The sequence below is a fragment of the Bolinopsis microptera genome, chromosome 12 (genome assembly GCF_026151205.1).
Source record: "Bolinopsis microptera isolate Bmic1 chromosome 12, MBARI_Bmic_1.0, whole genome shotgun sequence".
NCBI classification, from domain to species: domain Eukaryota; kingdom Metazoa; phylum Ctenophora; class Tentaculata; order Lobata; family Bolinopsidae; genus Bolinopsis; species Bolinopsis microptera.
This window is the reverse complement of record NC_087083.1, coordinates 4,847,110-4,873,077: the sequence shown is the minus strand read 5'-3', so window position 1 is coordinate 4,873,077 and position 25,968 is coordinate 4,847,110. Positions and strand designations below refer to the sequence as shown.

Sequence of the window (25,968 nt, the reverse complement as noted above, 5' to 3'; positions counted from 1 at the left end):
GGTTGACCGGTTATTTTATTCCTCCAAAAGTGAGAAGATCGTAGAATGATAATTAAAGCACGTTTTGCGGCGCGATATAAATAGCCTGCGGCGGTATAGAAATAGCCAAGTTGATATTGAAGCGGGATGATATTTATAATGATAAATAAGCGGTAGTTTGCGCCTAGTTTAATGAAATATTATATGAGTATAACCAATATGGGCACTGGGCCGTTATATAAAACATTTAAAAAATTTAAAAAAAGTAAGGTGAGTAGTAAGGTAAGCAAAGGTGATCGGAGACAAGCCGTCATTACATTCATAATGATAAACCATCATTTAGTGTAAATTACAAACTTATAGAAAAAAAAAACACAGATTCTGGTACTGCAGCCCCCACTGACTTAGAAGTAGTAAATTAACCACAAGCAGCAGTTGAAGCTCCTCAGGCGGACACAACTCTAGAAGTAGAGCAACCTGAGCTTAAAGTGCGCAGGTCAACTAAATTGGCGAACAGACTACTTGTGCGTTATAATGTAAATTGTTGTTTTACGGCACGCAAACGGCGAAAATGGTTGTTGTGAACATACTAATACTTTTACGTACGAATTTCAAACTTTTGGGCTACTTTCCGAGAATTTTACGTGATCACATCTTGGGCGAATCTTCGACAATAATAAATGTTATGTTTCTTTCCAAAACGACGATAATTTGGGGAACACTTTGAAAAGTTTGATTGAATGAAAAATTGTGGAAATGGAATTGATATATTAACAAATACCAATTATATAAATTTACGTGTTTAATTATAAGACTAATATGTGTCCACAAACTTGAATTGTGCTTTAAACTTCTGTTGATTTTATTCGTAAATATGTGTTACCCTCGTATGGTTCCGCACTATTGAAGTGATCAACTCAATAGTCGGCAATAAATACTATAGTTTTAGGCAGAGTACTCCAGGTAAAAAAAAAAAAAAAAAAAAAAAAAGGGAATACACCTCGCTAGCCCAAAACTCCTAAGTGAGACACCTAGCGACTGGGCAACTGGCGAAAACTTCGAAATTCTTCACAGAATTTCCCCATCTTCTGTATCAGACGGCGACAGCGACATTGATCGAGGCAGATTTTGAAAATCTACAATTCGACACCAGCTGGACTACTTCTACGAACCAACTCGACGGCGATAAGGATAGTGTCCCACAAATCCTCGGAAAAAGACACTTCTCATCCACACATGCAAACTACATCATCAGTGGAGGAAAGAATAATGCCAAAGCATCAGGTGACATTCGTGAAATGGGATCAGAATACCACGAGTGTTAGTTTAGTGATCCACAGCCCTGAAAACGCGGCACCAATTAACAGTATCATGTACCGCAAACCACCTCTACTGGCACCAATAATAGATCGAGAGGATATGATCAAAATTCCGGGACTGGGAGCAGAGAGCTTGGCGAGAGACGTGGAAAACTTCCAGGAGGACTTACAGAAGCTGAAAGAAGGACAAAAGGAGATTGCCACCATGCAGAGTGCACAACCAATAATTAAAGACACCATACAAAATATAAAAATGATCCCCAAGTACTTTAAAATGGCATGCATCGTAGGGGTCACACTGCTGGTATTTGTGGTATTGAAAATGATCAAAGACTTTGTCGCTCCTAACACTAATATGTGTCCCCCACCGTGTTGCAAGTGCAGGCGAAACTCAACCAGAGTGCACTTCCGAGACCCCGGCTTAGAAAGATATGGCGAAGAACGATGCAGTACCTTACCGAGATCAGAGAGCCACATATCATTAGTGGTAAATGCAGGGGAAGCCCCTAAACCGACAGCACCCATCGGCCAAGCAGAACAGCAAGATGGCACACTACCCGGACCTTACGCATCACAATACATGTACCCAAGCGGATATCATCCAGTCTACCCTGGCTTACAGGACGAAGAACGAACTTTCCAGTAATGGCGGCGCGTGAGTATAGTAGTGTGACTTTTATAAATAGGAGGTAGTTTTCTTTAAAATGGTGGTATTTCCAAACCTCTGAGTAGATGTCTGGATACGACCTGGTCATAGGCGTTCCATGATAAAACCAATTCCCTCTTTTTCCTTCTCTGCCTCTCTCCTTTACCGTCGAACCTTAGGTCACACTCACTCACAAACTCACTAAAATCTCGGTTCTGCCGAGTGGGCGAGTGCTGGTCCGCCCGAAGAAAGCAGGTTATGGTCTCCCAATCATGGGAACCCTCTACCTGCGATCACCCAGTCGCAACCCTCGGCTTGAATAAATGAGGAAGAAGAAGCTTTTCACAAACCGTGCCTTAGTACTTGCAGTTGTAACTTTTCTTTTCTAACAAATGTTGGCGATATTGTTAGTCATTCAAAGTCATACACTTAACACCGCACAGCTCCATTCATCAATAACCATTGGCCTAATGCCGAAAACTATTTACGAATTAAAGTAAAAGATAATTGGCGAAATGTTTGTTGTAAAAAAAGAAACAAGTTTTATTTTAACTATTTACAACCGGGTTAACTTAAATTATTGCGGCGAAACCACGTTTTTAGAAGTGTATTAATGTATCGACCAAGGTTAACCGGGCCAACAACTCTTAACCATCGTGGATCTCTCTCCCAAGCAACCCTTGATGTCAACCTCCATTCTCCATGTCAACTCCCCGATTCCAAAAACGCTGATAGACTCATGGCGGGACGCCAGTTTGGAAGAAAGGGACGTGTAAGAACCTCGGCCCCCTATTCTTTTTGTCGCTCAGTTAATAACTGAGCACTGGGAGTTGACACTTACACTTCATACCTAGTTCATACCGTGATGGACCGGACGGGACATCTGTCTAGGAGCGAATGAAAGCTCATTAAGAGTTGCAGTGATACGGCTTCCATCAAACTGTGGAGCGCGCCAATCACCGTGGCAACCGTACGAATAGCAACCAATCACGGAGCCCCCGAACCGGTGTCCTGACGGCGAAATCTCATATTTCAGTGCACCGGGACAGGACGAGAGAAACCGAGCCGATACGACCAATTAATTATCGGACCTCTGAGTTTAAACGGTAAATTAACAGAACCTGGGAGACTATCCGAGATGACGACCTGGACTTCTCCCCACTTCTACTCAGTTCCATTACTCCAACTTCGAGTTGGTCACTCGGCCTCCGATCGTTCCGACACTGAACCTCTGGATCTCTTCACTTCTACTCTGTTCCTGCCCTTATCCCTAAGATGACGCCCTGATTCTGCCTCCGTGCGACTGAAGATGATCAGACTCATCTCCGGCCAGCGATCAGACTCATCTCCGGACTGGTTGAGGAAAGTCGACTCTTTAAGCTGCGGTGGCGATATGCAGATTAGAGAACCAGCTCTTCAACTGTCCACCCCTCCTACTCATCCTAAGGTCGGTTAGCTCGGTCGATACTATATTTTATTGTACTATACTATGATACTTGATACTACTTACCTTGATGACCAGATGTTCTGCTGGTCTTTTCATATACTGTCATTAATCGCTTACACTACAACTACTAAAACTGCTATATTGCAAGTCTCTGAGACTATGATTGAAAGTTGAGTCGTTACAATTACTAAAAGTGTGCAGTGCCACCAGTAAATTTGAGTCCTTGACACAGAAAGCCGTATTTAATCACAAGCTTAACTCGTACAGTTTCAGGAGGATACAAGTTCTTGGCGAATTAGAGTAACACCATACTGGTGGAGACTATCGATCCCGAAGACCCTCAAGCTAGTCATCATTAGAGCGCTCTAGCTACTAGTAGTTAGACCGCAAGTTATTAAGACTTGTAGTCAGTACTATATACCAGGCGTAGTTAGATCCTATACTGGTTCTTATAGGATGGAGCCCTATAAATTGCGTAGACCTAGTGACTAGTTAGTAGTTACTCCCACGGGAGGTTCCTACAATTCTGTTGATCAACATGATGAATTAACCATTGAATGTAATGAGGTAACTTTCACAATCAAGGAGTGCAAAGAGACAAAATATCTTGGCCTTATTCTAGATAGTAAATTAAACTTCAAAAGCCATGTAGATTATATTATTAAGAAGGTCATGAAGAGAATTGGTGCCATGTATAGAAGTAAAGCACTGCTACCCATTAAATATAGGAAAATGTTTGCCAATGCACTCATGTTGCCACAATTCGATTATTTAGACACGATCTATTGTAGAGCTGGCAAGACAAAACTTGCTGAACTTGACACTCTGTACAAAAAGGTAGCCAAAATAGCTCTCAACGTTCCACAAACAGAGAGCAGCCTTAATGTTTATAGAGACATGAAATGGTTACCACTCCATCTTAGACGACAACTCCATCTGTCAAATTATATGTTTAGAATCATCCATGACAATTGTCCTACAAACTTTATGAACAAATTTAGTTACATATCAGGAGGTAGTAGGAGCGGCGAAAGCTGCAACCTATATGTTAATAGATCAACATCACATAAAAACTTTAAATACTTGGGGGCAAAATGTTGGAATAATGTTCCAACAGATCTACGAAATCTGCCCGATGTTAAAAGCTTTAGTGATTCGTATAAGAAACAGCTACTCTCATCTATAACAACAGACCCTAATTATACCGTCGACAATTCATATGACAAATTTTACACTGCAATCATAGTCGACGATAACTAAGTATCTTCTAATTCTTATAAATCTGAGGCATATATAATTGATGTATCGAAAGGTTTTTCCCTTTTTTACCACCTTACCATTTTGATTGATTTTGCACATGACTGACATGTTTTAACTGGAGAAAGGGTTCGCACAGTGGTAGTTTTATAAACCACTTTTAATTTATTGACCTATTATACCTAGTGGTAGTTTTATAGACCACATTTAATTTATTTACTTATTATACTTAGTATTTATTTTTGGTGACTGTATCACCCAGTTTTAACATTTGATAATTGTACAGTTTATTGACGACACATTGACTGAATGTTATTTTATATTCTAATTTATATTCTAGATATTTTATTTATTTTTCAACAGACGACAACCTCCTGTTTTTTCTTCTATATTAGTTACTCATATCTCTTTTACAGACTTTTTTACAAGGACATTGACAGATGATACTCACATTAGGCATTCATTATTGCATCTAAATTATTTCACTTGCATCCTAGGTTTAGAAATTTATTCTCTGGTTAACAGATTTCAAATGTTTAATTAATTTGTAGTATGACAGTAAGGTATATAAGAAGTTATTTAATTTTGCTTGGGCTATTATATTGACTATTGAGGTTTAATGATGATATGGAATTTGAATTCTATATAAATTTACACTATGTGGTTGGGGCATTTTACATAGTAAATATGGTTACTACTCCTATATATCATATTATTTGATTGGTATTCGATTTCTGATTATTTCTCTAGGAATATGATTATTATATCTCAATTTGGCTTTAGGTAGGGTGCCCCGCTAAAAGAACTGGATTCTTCCAGGAAGCATCCCGTGTACAGACCTTGGTCTACATATATATTAAATTATTAACCATTCATTCTGTATGTGCACGGAAATTTATTTCAATCAATAAAGATCATGAGAAAGAAAAGAAATATTTGTATGAAGAAAGAGTACTTCAATCAGAGAAAGGATCCTTTGTCCCTCTAGTCTTCACAACCTCTGGAGGTATAATAATAATAATAATAGGATTATGGCCACATGGCCATCTCGACAAAACTTGAAACCCAACTGCACTCTACGCTATTGCAGTTCGCACAATATTATCAAAAAGAAAAATGTTCCTATCCGGAACATTTAATGATTAATTATTTTTAGGACGTTAACATGTAGTTCTGAATTTAACAATCAAGAAACATTGATTCCTCGGTATTTAGCAATCAATGGGTTATTAGACATGAAATGTGCATATGAATCATGCTCACATGTATTTATTTTTGACATCAAGGTTTCGCTGAGATCCCAGAAGTGACCCTTTGACGATGCTCCACTCGCTATGGGACCGCTATGCACTGTATTCGTAGGTCGTGTCTCTGAGATGATAGCTGACCATAAAAAAGAAGCCAAGAGCCAAGTCAAATATCAGAACACGATTCAGATTTGATCTGTTAAGAAGTACACTCATTGCACTAAGAGGAATCAGAGGAAGATCAACGGCCCAGCATCTTGAACTGCAAGACATTTCCTTCAACCTCATCCCCCAGAAGACGAGCTTTGAGGTCTCCTAGATTTGTTTATGTAAATTTTGATATTTTACTGTACTATTTTATGTTGTATATAATTTTATGGACGAAATGATCCCAGGGGGACTCCCAACCCACCGCTTCGGCGGGTAGTTGACGCACCTTTAACAAGCAAGAGCCACTTTGGTCTACTTGCTGTGAGGTGTCTCAGCTACATGGTAGAGGCTCTTACGGGCATTGTCTGCTCGATACGTTAGGGACCCCAGATACACCTTACTAGACGTATTTTTGACCGTAGAATCGATTGAAAGTGGTTTCAAGATGATTGGACTGATTGTTCTGGGGTAAAATCGCAAAAAACCGATTTTTGGGCCAAAAATAGGCCAAAAAACCATGTTTTTTGATATTTTGAGCAAGTTAATTTTGTTGGCATGTCGGCAAAACTTGCATAAAGATAGCTAAAAGACAGCCGCACAAGATTGTATAAAAATAAAACAAATCCCTCTATTTGTTCTGAGGTAAAAATCCAAAAAAGTGGTAAAAATTTTGACTTTTTTGCTTGAAGTTTGAATAATTTTTTGCAGTTGTATTAAATCAACCCAAAAATAGTCACATCGTGTTTGCCTAAATTTTTCCTTTCCGAGAAGTACCCACTTCATATACTTTATCGAAGTTTGAATTATGTCACTCCGCAAGCGTTTTTGCCAAATTTTCGACGCGCACTACGCGCAAAAGCATTTAGTTGTTATCAATTGGCACCCGCGCGTTCATCATAAATTTCAAACAGCTATAACTCAGCGAGATTATGTCCGTTCTAGCTCATATTTTCACACTAAATAGAAAATAATGTGATCTTATTGCTGACAAAATATGAATATAATTACTCTATTTGCCTTAGAGTAATAGACTGTCAAAGTTTAAAACGCGCATTGGTATAGCACGTGACTAATAAGTCCAAATTTATACTTCTTAACATATTATCGATCCTTAGACATCATACTATTGTGTCCAATTAGCGGTTAGGTCTCTAAACTCGTAGCAGAAAACACGTCTTTTTGCCCGTAAGAGCCTCTACTATGGGGGTCCCCCCTTTTTAAAAAAAATTTTAAACAGAACCCCTGATGTCTGCTAACAATTTTCTTCTGGTCCTAATATGAGCCTTAGTCTCTACAAACTCAATTGAACTAGTAAAGCGTTACGGTGTGTGTGCAAAAGCTTTCAGGCATGCACATTCCTTGCCCCGTTAATTGCCTGTTCTTTCAAAATCAAACTAGCAGTCCGTCAAGAAAAAAAGTCATACACCACATAGGCATTATATTTTTATTAATTGCTTTACATCTTTTTATTCTGTAAAATGTGCTAAAAATTAAATTTCTTGTTTCATTGAAAATTTCTTGTTTCATTGATTTATTCTCTTAGAATTATAAAAAGTTATATAAAAAGTTATATAAAAAGTTATATAAAAAGTTATATAAAAAGTTATATAAAAGAAACTGCTAACTGCTAATAACTGCTGCTAACTGCTGCTCACTACTGCTAACTAGTTTTTTGCACTTTGGCCCTCCGGTGCTTTAAGTCGGTAATAATCAAGGGGCGATATTTTTAAAATATTTGTTCGATCCAAAAAAACAAAATTTTTTGAAAAAAGACAATTTTATCATTTATCACCAATTTATTACACAATCAATTAATAAATATATTACCAAATATAGCATCAAGCATACTATCACATTTTATAAATATACATGAGTAGTGTAAATTTGTCATACGGTGTATGACCCGCCGCGCACGAAGTGCGCGGCTCCCCTGTATCGTCGAAGACGATACATAGTGAAGCGACAGTGGGGGGTCACCTTGGAGGACTTCGCCGCTTCGACGCGCCGCGCAAACTAGCAAACTAGCATTCTTGCTTCGCAGAGCAACGATCTCGACGGATTGACATCGTCAATCAAGGGGTCACCACGTGATACAAGTGTGAATGGCAAAAGCTTCGTGCTTCGGCCGGCGGTCGCGCGCTACTGCAAGCGAAAGGGCTCTGGTTAGAGCAATACACTAGCAGTTCACATAGCCATGTGTGTACGCGTACTGCGTGACGTGCTTGTTCCACCTTCGGCGGTTGCGTGCTACTGCAAGCGAGAGGGCTCTGGTTAGAGCAGCACTAGCAGCTAGCGCGCCACATGGTATAAAATTCTAGCTGATAAAGTCGACGTACGAGTCCAATTTCACCTAACCATGTGCTTTCGCGCCACTTCGGGCGCGCTTGTTTCACAAGTCAAGAAAAGCACCTATCCACGAACCCCGATGGGAAGGTTCGTGCGCGCGTGCGCAGTGCTGACAACAGCGTCTATGTAGCGCAGGTAGTCTTGGCACTTCTCCCTCCAGTATGCAGTAACCACTTTTCAGGTTTCTTTAGTGCATATACATATAGTGACAGTGTATAGGGGTTAATTAGGTATAAACTACAGTACAGCTGTACAGTGTACTTACACCTACATTTACAAGCATGCAAGCTCACCTGGTCCAATGAGCGGGAAAGGTCTGGTGACGTCATAGTCATGTGACCTCATAGGCTCATAATCACGTGACCTCAGACCCAATCAATGATCAATTAGGTTCGGGCATGGTCAGCCCCCTGTCACCCGATCTTGGGGTGACGTACGACACCTCGTTCACGCAATCAATATCTGAAAGGCTACACACGTCGCATATGAGGACAAAAGCGCGGGTAATTTTGGCACCACTGTAGAGTGGTGCCAAAATCATTGGGTGGGTTGATGGCTAGAGCCCTTTTTACCGCCGTGAGGCGGGCGCGCGCTACTACTGCAAGCGCAAGGGCTCTGGATAGAGCAAAGTCCAATTAGGCGTGCGTTTTGGTAGGTTATAAACCTACAAGGCAATTAAAGTACCAATACTAAATGCTTGAATACCACCGGCCATCGGTAATCACGAACCAAGTTTCAAATTTATATATAACACAGGGGAACTATATTTATAACAGTGCAAGGAAACTACTGCTAACTGCTGCTAACTGCTGTTGTCGCGCGCGCGCCATTTGCAGCAGTCAGTAGCAGTTGTGTACCTGTCTTTACAGCGCAGCGCACGCCGCGCGCAACTGCTGCAAATGGGGCGCGCGCGCGACAGCAGCAGTTTCTTTGAGCTGTATACAGTATAACCTTTTTATTATATTATAAGCAGTGCGCCGCGTGTACCGACTGTATTATGTTTTTTTAACGCTAAGAATTTTTCGGCCAGCAGAAAATACGAAAGTCTTGATATAAATGCATATTTGATATTTGGTAACCTTCCCTCAACCCAATGTTAACAAAAATTGGTAAGCTTACTTATACTTACAAAAAACCTTTGGAAGAAGTTTACCCGGGGACCCTTGTATCACGTTGCGACCCCCACGGTCGTTTCACTATCGTCCTGACGATACGAGGGGAGCCGCGCACTTCGTGCGCGGTGGGTCATACAACGTATGACAAGGGGACCCCAGGCTATTATGTTCATAAATAAAGATTTGGCGGAATGACAGGCCGAGCGCCGCCCAGTAAGAAGAAGTTTGAGCATATTTGATACCCAACCATTAAAAATTATGTTGAACATAATAACAACTTTTAATTTTCCCCAATTTCAAATTTCCATCACTGTGTCAATTCCGATATTCACCAAAGCGTCGTTACGAATTTTCAAATTATGATTCCCTTCCAGGAACCTAAGATATGAGTATGACAAAAGTTGTATCATGTCGTGACCCCCGGCCATGATTGTCGTTTCACTAAATGGCACTAGTAGCGGCAGGCCTACAACGTATGAAAAAACGGAATAGTACGACGAAAATCAATGAATCATGAATTAAGTCAAATTACCAATTTAGCTCCAAAATAGAAAGCCGCGCGTCGTTAAATATGGCACCAATACAAGGCAAAATTTTAAAAAAATTCACATTTTCAAGAAAACAATGGTACAAAAATGTTGAAAATCCAAGCAAGTTTAATTTTTTCGTGCACCTCCTATACAATTACAAATACTTATTACCTCAACAGTAAACAATTGAATCAGTTTTTTAATCGCCTGCATGTCAAGTTACGTTAAAAACCCACTAAGACGTCCGCCGAGTATGGAAAATGGAGATGGACGACCATTGATATATTTGGAACAAATATTTTATCTAAAAAACTACTACGTATTTATTTTTCGCCGATATTAGGCATAAGCCAATTTTAACGGGTGATACTCGTAAAATATTCATATTTGTTCCACGAGTCCAACTCGGCGCGCGTCCTGGTAGGTTATAAACCTACAAAAGCCAATTCCATCCTCTGCTCTGTACTGAAAAAAAAACTACCATTTATTCAAGCAAGTTGTTTCCTTATGTCAATGTTCAAAATTACTCGCTTTCAAACCATGATTATGAAAGTTAACTAAGGGCCAGGGCCGGGGTGCTTAGGCATTGGGGAGGGGGAAGGGGGAGAGGGTTAGGCAAAGGAGAAGGGGCAACCCGACCCATCGATGCCCGTGCCCATTTGACTTAAAGGTTGAGTAATAAATTGGCATGGAGTTGCCCCCCAGTTAGCAGCAGTTTCTTTGCACTTTAGTCTCCCTGTGCCCTCCACCGAAGCATTATTAGAGAAACAATGTTTAAGAAACATAAAAATGTCCCACAAAAGCACTTATTAAAAACCAATAAGTCAAATCTGAAATAAAAAGTGGGCATTTCTTATTCAAGTCTTCTGCATCGGCAAAATTAAGGCTGTCGTATGTACCATGGGGCATGGACATTGGTGACTGCCTCAAATGTGTCCATCAAGGGCTTTCAGGTATTGCTCTTTGATCAGCTTCGGGACCAATTTCGATCTGAGGAAAACTAATATAAGAGATTTATTTCGGTATTTAATATTTATCAAACTTTGAACTTTTTGGATCGACATTATATGGATAACCTTGCACTGAAGTTTTAAAACATTCCATAAGTTACATGTAATTGTGTGAGTTATTATTTGATTTATTGATCGAAAACAATATATATATTCATGGGGATGGGTTTTCTAGCCACAGCCGTATTTCATGCCATGTTTTAAGTAGCCGAAGAATCCAGGTCCAAAGACTCCAATGAATCCAAGGAACAATATTTATATAATATATATAATATATATAATATACTACTAGGTTCCGTACAGACTCAACTCTGCACCCGTGTCAATATGTTCATTATATGCAAGCCTCTTGATTTATAATTATTATATATAATGACAAAATTCCTTTACCTGATGGGGATCATGAGTATGAGGAGAGCCGGGAATAACATTTTCAGATAAGGAGAGCCAGAGAAGGAAATCGCGCAAAGAACCGCAAGCTGTATCACTTGTATAATGGTAAAAGTGTGGACCGCTTTCTGGGGTACTTTTCTTATGTAACTCGTGGGAGGGTAGGAGTTCTGAAATATTATGATTACAGATTAAGTGATTAACTTACTAACCAACTAACTAACCAACTAATTAACCAACTAACTAACTAACTAACTAACTAACTAACTAACTAACTAACTAACTAACTAACTAACTAACTAACTAACTAACTAACTAACTAACTAACTAACTAACTAACCAATTAACTAACTAACTAACTAAATAACTAACTAACTAACTAATTAACTAACTAACTAACTAACTAACTAACTAACTAACTAACTAACTAACTAACTAACTAACTAACTAACTAACTAACTAACTAACTAACTAACTAACTAACTAACTAACTAACTAACTAACTGACTAACTAACTGACCAACTTACTAACTGAATAACTTACAAACTACCTTCTTGAAAAAACATAAAACACAAACCTGTTCGGTAAATATGAGTAACATTCGCTCCCAAAGCTGAATATCGTCAAGAGCCACAATAGCCAGGAAGACGAACAGACCGTATAGGACAGGGATCGGGATATAGTTCAGAGGTTTGGGAATGAGGAACAAAGCGCAGATCCAAATAAGCACGTGGCATACTAGAGAGGTTACTCGAGTTTCTCTGACACTGACGATACTGTGGGATATTGTAGGTGAAATTCCATGACTAAAGATGCGGAAGAAAGGGGAAATTGTTGCCTGCCTCCTGCAACCTCAATTTTTGTGAAACAAACAAACTGGAAATATGTTAGTTGATGATCGCCCACATCAACTCTGTTGATACAGGATCCTAACTAAAACTTACATTTCTCTAACATGTCCGTGATCACACTTCTCTTCAATATCTGCCAGCGCTCTGACGTGTAGTGGAGAATGGGGCAGGGCGCCGTGGACCAGTGGTAATCCAAACAGGGCCAAGACGACGTTTATCACTGCAACAGCCATCAGGTCCCAGTGATAGGCAGGTCCTTTTTTTAACCTGGGTGGGTGAAAAGTGGTTGGCAGAAGTAAAGGAAGAGTGAAACATTGTAACAAAAAATGATGGTGCGCTTATGCGTCAACAATTTTAAACAAGCATTATTTGAATATAGTAATCGTTTATAGAATTTAAGTTTTAACTGCAAGTCGCAAGATTAAGTAAATACTAAATGCTAACAATAAGACTAACCTGTTGGAAGGATTATTAACAATGTTAGCAGCAATATTCTGATCCATAAAAATGAGCAGGCTCTGCAGCGAACCCAGACCCATGCTGCCCAATACCATCCCAACTGACACCTCTCCCCAAGCTGTGTACTGAAAGCTTGTGGGATTTTTGTCGTCAAAGGTTCCCATCTCAACTCTTCTGAAGAGCCAACTACCAGCAAAAGCCATGAGAAGCACGGCGACTGGAAGGGCGTAGTCAGCCAATAGGGTTCTCTTGGCGGCGGTGAGGTAGGGGGAGTAACGGAAGTTGTAGATCTCACATCCAATCAGTACTGTTCCTACTAAGAGGATGAGGCTGAGCAGGGCTTTAGGAACATTACAGTCTTCCTGCCGGAGAAGTTTGTTGATCATAAGTAGATCTGGAAAAATCTTCCAGTGGAAGATGTTGGAAACTGATACTGTAATTGGATGTCTAAAATGCACCAAGTCGGGCTTATGCTAATTGCACAATACGCATAGAATGTCGGCGCATTATATGCAATAAAGGACATATAATAGGACATGTAACATGTTGTCTTTATAATGAAAGAGGCGTTTCCAGAAAAATTCTTGAACCCGGATGAATACGAGAATGGTGAATTATGCGGTATAATGATCCTCGCAACGACAGCCTTTTATTTGTCGATGCTTTTTATAGGAATTTTGTTTACACTCTACAGCCTGTATCATGAAATGAAATATATGAGGCAAACATTATCATGTAGTTTTTACTTAAAATTTCTAGCAAATTGATTAAAATATATTTCATAAAATGAATTTTAGTCCTGAAATATTTACCACGGAGTCGAAGCAGAAATTGTAGTCGAATTCATGCACCAGAAACTTGATGGAGTCCACGGTGAAGGCAATGGAGATAAAAAGCGCAAATATTTCTTCGGTTGATCGAGAACAGTACTTCATGAGCTGAAATATTTTACAGTCAACAAAGCAGTTTCTACTTATCAAGTTACAGTTTTTTAAGCCAACAATGTAAAGCTTTGATAACGTTGTAATTAGCCCCGTTTAATTTGGCAGACAAATCAACCGAGAAGAACTATAACACTTAAAACCGATTCTCATGTACAGATACCAGATTCTCGTCTCTGGGCATGAAAACTGCTCACTAGAATTTATAATGTTATGCCAAATATTCGACTACTGATATACTTACACTGCTTATGCCGGTTAGCGAACTGATTACCAGAAAGATGCTGGTCCACAACCCAGTCATTGCGTAAAATGTGTGGAAATCCATTTCCTTCTCGTCGCTGATCGAGTAAATCACTAAAAATTACTGGATTGTAAATAAACTTACGTTACCAAATGTACATCTTACTTTACCAAATATACTTAATTTACCAAATATTTTGATCATTCTGTTTGAAACGTTTAGTTTGCTCATAAGGTTTAGTTACATAGTTACTTTAATGACAAAACCTTTTAACAATAAACAATAAACATCACTGATACACATTGAACAATTAGTTTCTACCTTTTGTGAAAATAGTGAGAGGTATCGTGGCACGGATAACTAGTAAAGGTTGACCACCGAATATAGAAAACAATGAACCAGCTAAGGCTTGCGATAAAATCACTTTCCTAACATCTGAAAGTATCTGTATTACACGATGTGAAAATATTAATTTTGTCGTATCAAAGAAAAGTAGGATCTAGCATTTTTAACATCTCGAGCTCTACTCCGTTCTTGATTAAAAATAACAATTGACAGTTGACACGTTTACTGACATTTTTACTTGCTAATTGAAATTATAAGGTTACTTTGTTTCATCTACATACCGATGATACCATGGGTTAATGAACTGAAGAGAACTCCAAATGCAATACAAGGAATGATGAGGGAGAAGAAAAGGAACATGATGGTTGAAATGATCTTCTGTATGCCAGCACACGTGTTCAGCCCTGAGGATTAGTACGTTATGCAAATTGTAAAATTTACATTATAGGTGAATCATCCAACGAAAACTTGAAACAAATGTTTGCAATCTTCGTCAATAAATTAACCAATTTTTAATTGATCTACACACTAGTGGTAGCAGTTATGATTCATGGGGCTTACAATCGAACAAATGTTTTGGTTGAAACCCCAGTCTCAGACGGTGATAAAGCATCTTTTGACAAGTTGACCTGATGGCCTTACGTTAAGTTTTCTGAAACATACTTTCGGAAACATACTTTCATAGTCATACATCCAGATATTATACTATCAATACCATCATGATTGTCATGAGATTAACATAAATGAAGTTTACGATAAACCGACATTACATACTTATAATTGTCTGAATGATGGCACGTGCAGATGGAATGTGTTGTTGAGAAAGAAAAACGATATTTTTTAAACAAACCAAATCCATCTCAATTTGTTTTCTGATAGAAAATAATAATGATCTTACAACCCGATCAATGTCCATGTCCATTCGACCAAAAGTTAAGGAATAAATGGGCACATATTATGGTATCTTAAAATAAATATTTCTGATTGCGAACTAAAGGATGACCAACACGATAGTCATGTTCATTTTCATCATAACTCAATTTTTAACTGGTTTTAAGGTTTTGCTCAATGGGCAAAACCTTAAAATCAGCAATGCAAATCAATGCCCATTTGACCAAAAGTTGAGGAATAAATAGGCAATGGAATTGCCCCCCTTCTTTGACCCTATATTTGAAAAAGATTATACTATTTTACAGTTATATACAGTTTATCTTCATAACATGTTTGTTGAACAGCGAGTTGGCCTCGATTTGAACTGCTGAGATAGTTACACAGCGGCTTAAACAAGCGTATATACCTGCTGAGTTCCACGTGATATGAATCTGTATTTACCACTTTACTCATGTTTTGTAAATCTTATGTTTGTGGTAGTTCCAGCGGATAATGCTGCCGGTAGGGCGTCGGTAGAATGCTGGCAGGGCGGCCATATCCGCTCGAGCCAACTGCCAAATTATCGTGTGCTCAACCATAGATATTCATAAACAATAGTTGTGCGGCACGTGAGGTACTGTCTAGCTCCAAGTACTTCTTCATTGGACATTACAACGTGTTTACTATCACGTGTTTGATATAGTACGGCGGAGAAGAGATGCGCCCATAAAGTTTCTTCAACGTCGAATTTGAATTTATAATTTAAGTATTGTTGTTCAATGAATAATATAATAATATCTAAAAGACGATAGATTAATTTCGTCGGAGTAGCTGGAAAACATAGGTTTCAAAATAACCTACATTCAGTCTTTCCGGTCGGCAAATGTTTTTAAACTTGCTGGTTTTATTGAACAATGGCCTCAATTTAGTATATTACTCGTTTTTGTTAATTTTGTAAGATCTCAGCAGGATATTATAAGTTTAGTAGACGACCAGGTAAAGTATCGTTGCATTATAATTTATAATTATAGATGCACGATAAATTACGATGTGTGTTAATTATTCATTAACAATGAACTTGACTGGTACTAAGTTTTCTGGCTTTCGTTATGCTGTAATGGTTTAGAAACGATCAGGGCCGCAAAAATACAAAGGCCGGAAACATGTAACTTAAGTTTTTAATTGTTAAATGCCCAATGTATGTCTCCATTCATTGAGTCTAATTTTTGCAAATAGGTCACTAATTTGGTCACTGTTTTTTGAAAACAGTATAGTCAGTAAGAACTAAGACTTAGTCACTCATTCTTATGTCCGGAAATGTGAGAGGCGGTAGCACCTAGCTCACGGGCGAGCATTAGCAGGACTATATAACTTACATAATGGTTAAGCACCAAGCGAAATTGCATAATTTATTACATACATAAATACATGCTATAACATAATAACATGAAGAGGTCTCCTCTTAGTCGTTGGATCAGGGGACTGCATCACACACATCCCTTAATGTACGGCGTAACAGCCGTAACAGGTTCCGATCCATTCACATGCTTACGTACGGATTTAATATTCATACAGTCGAAGTAGTATAATCTTCAAATCTCCAATGGCCATGTATATTGTAAGTTGCTTCAAATCTTAGGTGCCAGGTAAAAGGTCCCGTCAGCTATCTACATAGTTGTTGTGGGGGGGGGGGGGGGGGGGGGGGGGGGGGGGGGGGGGGGGGGGGGGGGGGGGGGTGGAGGAGAAGGTTGGCATGTTGATAGTTGATAGAATGTTGTAAGTTGATAGAATGTGATACTACTTTCTTCAATCTTACAATATTTATACCTAAGTTCTAGGCCGAGTATTAACACTTAGATCTAGCCCATTTGGTATGATGTGGTCTCTCTGGGGGCTGGATCAGCTCTATGACCCTAAGTCCACCGCAGTTAAACGGACAATATAAACATATTTACCGTCTGTATAATCTGAAAGGTAATGGGGAGCTCGCCGTTTTAGATCGTTGATAAGATCGTTTCCGAAACACCACTTGCTGTTCCCTCCCAAATCCTGCAATTCCAATCACGTCATTTTAATTCCAGTCATGAGAGAAAATTAAAATCAGCGGCAAAGAGTACACCTCAGTCCAAATACACAAAATTAGACAAAACCGCGCAATCTTGCTTTTGTAAACCAAATTGAACATCATTGTTGAGTCTGGTCAAATAGTTCATGTTGTATTGTAGTATTGTAGTACAGCTTGGCGGGCTCCAGAAATGATGCCAGCCACTGAGTAAAATTAAAATAACTTCAAGGAACTACTCTGTAAAACGCTCCTGTATTGTGCATGGACGTTATCATGGTCATAACGACGGGACGTTAATTTTAATTTGGTGATTAATTATAATTATTTAATATTTATGAGGCTGGAAAGATTTATCTCACCTGGCGAGACTCCAGCGCCTTTTCCACACCGTTGCGTTGCTCTGTGTAGATACGGTGAACTTCCAACTCGAAGATGTGCTGAAGTAGGCGAATTTATTATTTCAAAATTTGAATATTAAAGGTTAAATAAGTTTTTTTGTTGGTTTAATTAATGAGAGCTGGCGCCGAGTGCTCACATGCTGTTAAATGGTTAGAAGACCACCTGACATTACTTTCTCAGTGGGAAAAATTCAGTAAATATTATATACGCAGTAGAGCGTATGCATGTATTTGACTGTGCCGAACTCTTTACTGAAAAAGAAGGCTTAGTAGTTAGTATAATAGTAATTTGAATGATTTGTAAAGTTCGTAGATTCCTCTACAGGGTCTTTTCTTACAGTACACTACATTGTAGATGTTCTGAAGAAGTATCCTAAGATTCTTGGCACAGGCACCCCTCCTCATTTAACCCTCAATCAAGTTTCCTATCATTCGGCTGGGTCGACCGAGGAGATCGCATAGATCCAATGAATCCTTAGCTACTCTTTAGACTGAGTGGACACTGGGATTCAAACCTTGGACGGTGGACCTTTTGTACAGAAGGTGGAAGTTCTAACCACTAGGCCACCCAGCCACAAAGTTTCCAACAAATTTAAGGAATTCTTGATCTCCGTTGTCTCGGTTTTATCTAGCCAATTATGCTGTGATATTTTAACGGTCGTAATAAAAGAACTGGTCGTTATCAGTTACCTGGTTACCACCACTGACACTGACACTGGAACAATTTTAAATCTCGTCGTGTAATTGGATTTATAAATCCAAATACTACGTGATTTAAAATATAAATATAAATATTTTGTGGCGAAAAGTATTTACACCACCTGGGGGTCAGTCTCACACTTCAAGTTTTAGTTACAACCCTTCCTGGCGCATACTTGGGGCAAAAAGTTACTTGGGGCACACGTGGGGCATGATAGTCTTGGCAAATACAGTTGGGGCACAGCTGGGGCACAGTCGAGGCAAAAAAAACTTCACGTGAAGTATCTCAAATAACTTCATTGACGAGGGAATGTGATCGAGGGGTCACGTGGAATATTTAACTTTTTGCCCCAGCTGTGCACCAACTGTGCCCCAATGGTGTCCCAAGTATGTTTAGTTTCCCCAAACTGTGCTTCAAGTCATTTTTTGCCTCGACTGAGCCCATTTGACTCATTATCATATTATAACATAAAATAAAACACACGGTACTCAATTTAATTTTTGATAATAAGTAGCCAGCCCTTTTAATTTCAAAGTTAGTTTTAAAGTCGTTAGGAATTTGATAGCTTTAACTGAGAGTTATTTTATTTGATTTGGAAAAAACGTCCGATTTCTGTATTATTCCGTCTAGGAACCGACCGGTCGGGGGTTTTAGCTGCCAAACCGGAAACAAATCTATTTTCCGGTTTGCCAGATTTTGCCGGACCGGAAAATGGTTCAAACATGTTTAGCTCTAGCTCTCTAGCAAGGCTTGATAATAAGGCTTCAATGAATGAAAGAATGAAAGACAGATGACAATATACCCTCATCTAGGCAGTCAATATTTTAAGATCATGTTTAGCCTTCGTTTGATAACATGGCCAAATATAATTAATGAATAAATAGTGAAGTCTCCAACGAGACTGCAACTCGAAGGCTAAATATCGCAAAACTGTTCTATTGTTAAACGTTTAAGTACCTCGTACCTAGTTTCATAATAAGATAATATCAACTGTCATTAAAGCATTAAGGGGGGGGGGGGGGGGGGGGGGGGGGGGGGGGGGCTTATCAAAATTCTTTCGAAATTGACTTTATTGTTGTTTCTGATAGAGGGGAGTGATATCTATCATCTGCTTTTGGTCCCATGAGTGATCTCCTTCTAAATGGTCCCTAGAAAATATCCTAAAAGTTTCAGGGTGATGTAGGATAAGATAGATTTTTAGACTCGATTTTCAGAACTCGCTCGCACTATACAATTACTCATGAGCGCTGACCTTAGACCGGCGATAATTTCGGCTAGGAATAATATTTTTCCATGGGACCAAAAGCAACCGGTAGATATTACTCCCCTCTATTAGAAACAACTATAAAGTCAATTTCGAGCGATTTTCAGAACTCGCTCGTACTATGCAATTACTCATGAGCGCTGATCTTAGACCGGCGATAATTTCGGCTAGGAATAATATTTTTCCATGGGACCAAAAGCAACCGGTAGATATTACTCCCCTCTATTAGAAACAACTATAAAGTCAATTTCGAGAGAATTTTAATGAAGACCCCCCGGCCCCCTTAACTAACTAAGACATGCCGTTCACTCTAAAAGAAGAAAAGAGATAATATGTTTATTATAATTTTGATATCGTTACTTCTAATAGTTCTTAACAACGGATAGCTATAATAACTCTATGATAAATAGACGACAAATAAAAGCAATCGTTCTTGTTGACGTTTACTTTACTTAACGTCTGTCATCAACTTTGGACTTTTTATTCTTTAGAAAAAATAACTATATAATAAATATACGATAAATAAAAGCAATCGTTCTAATTGTTGACGTTTACTTTACACGGTATAAGTCTATCAAATCGTCTGCACTAGACCTAACATTTAAACACATTATTTCTCGAATAAAGTTTTATTGAAATTTGATAATAATAATAAAATAACTTGATATATTTATCTGCTAGTAAATCTATATTATATTTAAACTTGACGAAATTCCCCCGGCTAGCGGGCTTCTAGTTGTATAGATTGTTTCGTCAGAATCTAGGATGGCAATCTTCTACATCCATTTAAACTGTATTTTGCATTATACCTACTTTGATTAATTATGTTTTAGTTAATGAGTCTTCCGCCACGAAGAGGAGACCCACTGGTGATTGTAACGATTTGAAGCTGTTTAACGAATAATATGTTTGTGGTCTTACAAATGATTTGCGTAGAATATAATTTGATAATATGTGTGGAATGTTTACATATTTAAATGAGAACGTTAGGACATTTCGCGAATATTCAGAAGATGTATATTTCGCGAATATTCAGAAGATGTTTATTTTGACTCCCACAACTGCACTGTCCCTTATAATCCGTCAGTAGATTCACAATCTTGGACGTAGTGGACTCAGTTTTAGCGTCTGGAACAGCTATGATTGTTAGTTGTTTTTGGCCAGAATTAATTCAAAATAGTTTAAATCAATAAAATTGGCTAGCTTTAGAGTTTAGACAAATTGCTTCTTTCATTTCTCCTTTTAATGGCCGTTTATAATTTAACCCAAACGAATTCACCATGATAAGTCACCAATATCATTCCTTAATATACTTAATACTAATAATATACTTAATACTTATACAAAAAAAAAAACAACCCATGAAAATGCAGCTACCTTGCTTTGATTGCTTAAGTCATATTAGAGCACTTTAAGAAGGTAAATCTGTTGTAAACTGTAAGAGTGTAAGATTTAAAGTTTCTGAGTTTCAACATTGTTTGCAGTGCTCCAGCTCCCGCAATAAGGTGACTTAAAGAGTAAAGACCCAATCGGTAGTTCAACATCCATATTCACGATGTGGGTGGGTATGGAATGTACCTTAAAACTAATTATAAGTGCTTATGACTGCACATTGAGTTTTGTCGGGATATTCTGCGCTGATCTGCAAACTTTGCATACGAGAGAGAGAGAGAGAGAGAGAGAGAGAGAGAGAGAGAGAGAGAGAGAGAGAGAGAGAGAGAGAGAGAGAGAGAGAGAGAGAGGGGGAGAGAGAGAGAGAGAGAGAGAGAGAGAGAGAGAGAGAGAGAGAGAGAGAGAGAGAGAGAGAGAGAGGGGGAGAGAGAGAGAGAGAGAGAGAGAGAGAGAGAGAGAGAGAGAGAGAGAGAGAGAGAGAGAGAGAGAGAGAGAGAGAGAGAGAGAGAGAGAGAGGGTAACGTTACGCCACTGGATAGGACGGGCTCACTAGTCACTATGAAGGGCTCATAAATGTATGCGTGTAATTGTTGGATTAGCTTAAATCCATGGTATCTCCAGATGAAAAGCCTCTCAATCCTTATAAGCTTATTGAACACCAATTGAGATAGGAAAAAGCCAAGGACCACACTGTTCGGGTTCCATTAGTCACATTAGCGGAGACATGGCTTAAGTCCTACATTGATAGAGAAGTTAAGGTTGGAGGTGGAATTTTATTATATGCACATGATGAACTCCCCATAACTAATATTCAGACATATGATGATAGATAATGTCAGGCTTTGAAATACACCAGCGAATCTGAAAAATCATTGATTTGTGTTCTAAATCGTCTGCCTGAGTGACCAGTTCCCAGTTTTAAAAAGTTTAAACATGTTTGGACTTCATTGACCAGTACTTTGCCAGTGGCGATGCCAAATACCAACTATTACTTCTCGGAGATGGCATACTTTTGGGACAGAAAGAACCAACATTTAAGGTTACGAAAAGTAAAATCAAGTTAATAGCAGCATGGTAAATAGCCAACAAATTCAAAAAATCAACGCTATATCAACACTTCTTCTTCATGTCGTAGTAAACCCGCGATTATATTAACTAGCAGGAACCCGTATAACCCTAAAATGGTGTCAAGACTGAAGAGACTAAAATAATTATTACCTATTCAATTCGCGTTTTTGACACCACTTGGGGTCCAAATTTTAGGCTCTAAAACTCCTATTCCTTGGCCAATTTTTTATTTTTCATGCTGAATTGGAGGCCATTAAAGCATTTGACCCAGTCAAAAAAGTTTCAGTTGTATATCTTTTACGGTTTTTGCGGAAAGTCGCGTTAAAGTTGATGCCGTGGTGTCAGTAAAATTGTGCGGATCCATATATATCGTCTCGATTTATATATAGTAAGATACTAGTGTAACCCGTGCCAACGGCCGAGACTTTACTATCGCAGTTGAAATGAAAAAGTATAAATCCGCCTATTATTTTGGGTCACAAAATGATCAATTAAACCACTTTAAACCACCGACTGATTTAAAAAACATTCGTCAGAGTTTTCTCGGCACTATACCGGAAAAAACCAGCCCGTAACTCTTACCGTTTTCTTGATTAAGCCGTAAGGAAATAACACGCGAACGAACAAACGAACACACATCTTGAGATTATTACTATAGATAATATGTTATAATAATATATATATCATTACTTTAATTTATTATTATATATGCATGTTACCTCGTCCGTGATCTATTCACTTCTCCCTTTGATCGTTTCGGAACAGTTTTATATCACGTTAACTATTCTTTGGCAGTTTATTATTATCAAGCTTTCTAGCAGTATATATTTTGTTTTCTATATTCTTTCAGACTTTTACTTAAGTCTAGTTATACATTACTTTATCATATTTTATCGAACTAAGGTGTAGTATTGCCAGATCCCAGTTCATTTTGTAACGGAGTTTTATATTAACAGGAAACGGTGTAACAGAGTCGATATATTTTAATGCTGCCATGGGGTGGCAAGTCCCCATACATCGTGGTCCGATAGTTTCATTGCGTCCTAATATATATATATAATAATAAATTAAAGTTTAATAACACCACTTTTAAGATAAAACTTATATATAGTAATCTATATAGGTATACTATCAGGTCGGTAGAAATCCAAGTATTTTGTTAGCACGCACTGTACAGGCCACAGGGATTTTTTTAGATAAGCTAGGTGTGGCAGCGAAATATTAAAAAACCACGGCGACTGCAAAATATAAATGCTTAATCGGATTCTTATAATATTTAATTACACTAACTTTTGAGCTATAAGACTCGCATTCTTAGACCTGTTATATATCTTTTATTATCTGTTTATAATTATGAACCGTATTTAGCATAAAATAATTGTCGAAGATAGCTTTTATGTTACATTTTTCTTTGTCGTAGAAATATTTGTGATGCCTATTTTATAATTATTTTATTATAAGTAGGCGAATAGCGTTAGCAATTAGCGTAAAGATTTAGTGCCTCAAACAGAAGTCGATAATAATAGATCAAGTTTGAGTATAATCATATTTTGATTTATTAAGTCTATTATGACATTCAGTTGATCATTTTACGAACCTAAGTAGTTTGCAGATCCGTATGTTTAACGGTTCTATTACGGGAAGGTTCATCATTATTTTAGCCCTGGCGAGGCAAGTCCCCTATACACTTCCATGTTCAATGCGTCCTATATATATATAACTAAATTAAAGTTTATCCTTTGTATTTAATAGAGTCTGATTAGGAACTAGCTTCCATTTTTGTTCACGCACTGTCAGGCTCGGGTTTTTTGTAACTTGCAGCGAAACTCTTTTAAAAATACTAGCGGTGCATTATAAATCAATGGATTCTTATATATTGAACATATTGACAGGTCAGATCGATTCTTAGACCTGTAGTTTATCTTTTTAACTTGCGTCAGCAATATGAACATTTAGCCGAGAATAATTCTCTTATTAACTTCATGTCTAAATATTTGTATGCCTATTTTCAAATATCTTATTAAGTACGCATCTTTTGTTGTAGGAATGGAACTTTTAAGTTTTGGCATTATACCAGAATTTATAGATATTTTGATTTAAGCTGTTCGTTGCGTAGACTCCAACTAAGTTTTGAGCCAATTATGACGCCTAAAAACTGTTGATGTTCACTTTCCATTAATAGTTGTCCTTCTATACTGGTATTTATGTATCCTCCGGTGATCTGTTAGTGAATATTATACATCTAGTTTTGCCTACATTAAGTTTGAAACCGTTGTTTTTTACCCACGTTTTTACATAACAGTATTGAGTATATAAAACACTTAATGATGATGTTCATATTGGGCTGTATCACTGACGTTTGGAAGGTCGTTAATGTAAATAATTAACAATATTGGACCAAGAATGGACCCTCGAGGAACTCCATGTGCCAACCCCATTTCTTCTGAATTGCAACTGTTGACGTGAACATATTATCGTCTCCGTTAATTGTTAGATATGACTCGAACCAAGACAGGCTGAGGCGCCCTTACACCATAGTGTTCCAGCTTCTGAAGAAGTATCTCGCTGTCAACTAGATCAAATACCTTGGAAAAGTCAACAAGCATTATAATGCTTATTGACTGTTAATAACACGACCGATTTTAACAGGCCCAACTCATGCACGCGCTGATATAATCCAAATATTAAACTGATCTATCATTAGTGTCGACACTCGACAGTTGACGCAGAAATTATTCCGTAAACCGTTAAACGATCAACCTCTAGTTCATCTTACTATTAGTAGGTGCTGGTGCCAGTATTTATAGATATGCCAGTATTTGTTTTTGTTGTCAGCCAGTATTTATTTTGTTGTTGGACGTTCAGAAAATCGCTCTGTCCTTATCTATCCTCTCAAAGGTTAGCTGACACGATACGATCATCGCAAAACGACCTCTAATTTGTCGGCCTGCTCGTCACTAAAAGTCCTTGTTGATACTCCTATCACGATCAAAATCGTATTGGGGTTCCTGAGCTTGTACTTCTGATTATGATCATAGCATTCGGTGTGGTAGTTATCAATATCATTATTGATCCAGATCATAATCAGGTCATGCAACACATTAACGACTAAACGACTCATTGTTGGAGAGGGATGAATATGGAGTGAGGGTTCTGTAGGGAGCTGCTAATTTATTATTAAAGTGGGCAGTTGTATTGGTCTCCTAATTTAAATTACTATTGTGGTTAAACCATTAGTCAAGAAAATTACCGGAGATAACACAGACGTCGACATACATGTAATGCTCGGTAGTTATAATTTCGCCGTTGGGGGGTTCTAATCGTCTTATCGTCTGGTAGATTCTGAGATAGCAGTTGAGGTCCGTGAGCGAAGTCGATATAATTATGACTATGATGATTGATGTACGAGTGGGCGGGAACACCATCGTATCGGCAGGCACGTAGACAGGGGGGGGGGGGGGGGGGGGCTAGGGGGGCGGCAGCCCCCCCGGAAAAAATCGAACCCCAGAAAAAATATAAGCCCCCTAGTCCCCATGGTCGCCTGGTAACTGGGCTGTGTTTCTGACTGCAGTCAGTCAAAGATTTGAACTGTGGATTATAGTAAATATCTGTCATAAAGTAAATATCTGTCATAAAATCTGTCATAAAATCCAAGCAAACATTCTAGAAGACTTCTATAAATAGTCAATAGTGTCCCCTAGACCGTAGGAAATGTAAAAATCTTAAGACGATGAGGCCTGAGTAAGTCGTAAATTCTGATTGGAGAATGCAGATTGCTGTTGTGAAGTTACCAAATTTACGTGAGTACTTGATTCTTTTCAATCCCAGTTTATTGCTGTCCTACAATTTTCTTTAGTGCCAAATGTCGTCTAAAACACCCTGTTTCGCAAAAAAATTCCGGGCAGTCCGTTAATTATCTTTTTAAAGAAGCGTT

General features: G+C 38.3%; 2 protein-coding genes across 6 annotated transcripts in view; both read right to left on the bottom strand.

Annotated features, from left to right (window-relative positions):
- LOC134824178 (uncharacterized) overlaps positions 1 to 25,968 on the bottom strand; it is an 85,067-nt gene that overhangs the window by 8,286 nt on the left and 50,813 nt on the right. The window lies entirely within an intron of this gene.
- The window catches only part of LOC134824171 (solute carrier family 4 member 11-like), a 54,922-nt gene continuing 39,766 nt past the window's right edge, over positions 10,813 to 25,968 (bottom strand). For 3 of the 5 annotated variants that reach the window (XM_063835915.1, XM_063835920.1, XM_063835918.1), the window contains 11 exons: positions 17,572 to 17,649; positions 17,103 to 17,196; positions 14,559 to 14,681; positions 14,254 to 14,367; positions 13,933 to 14,045; positions 13,560 to 13,685; positions 12,745 to 13,109; positions 12,382 to 12,555; positions 12,015 to 12,213; positions 11,437 to 11,606; positions 10,879 to 11,026 (listed from right to left, as the gene is read on the bottom strand). In XM_063835915.1, the coding sequence (XP_063691985.1) occupies positions 10,963 to 11,026; positions 11,437 to 11,606; positions 12,015 to 12,213; positions 12,382 to 12,555; positions 12,745 to 13,109; positions 13,560 to 13,685; positions 13,933 to 14,045; positions 14,254 to 14,367; positions 14,559 to 14,681; positions 17,103 to 17,196; positions 17,572 to 17,649 (1,620 nt within the window). In that variant the 3' untranslated portion in view covers positions 10,879 to 10,962. Of the gene's footprint in view, positions 11,027 to 11,436; positions 11,607 to 12,014; positions 12,214 to 12,381; positions 12,556 to 12,744; positions 13,110 to 13,559; positions 13,686 to 13,932; positions 14,046 to 14,253; positions 14,368 to 14,558; positions 14,682 to 17,102; positions 17,197 to 17,571; positions 17,650 to 25,968 lie in introns of all 5 variants that reach the window. The other 2 variants (XM_063835917.1, XM_063835919.1) reach the window with 2 other exon arrangements.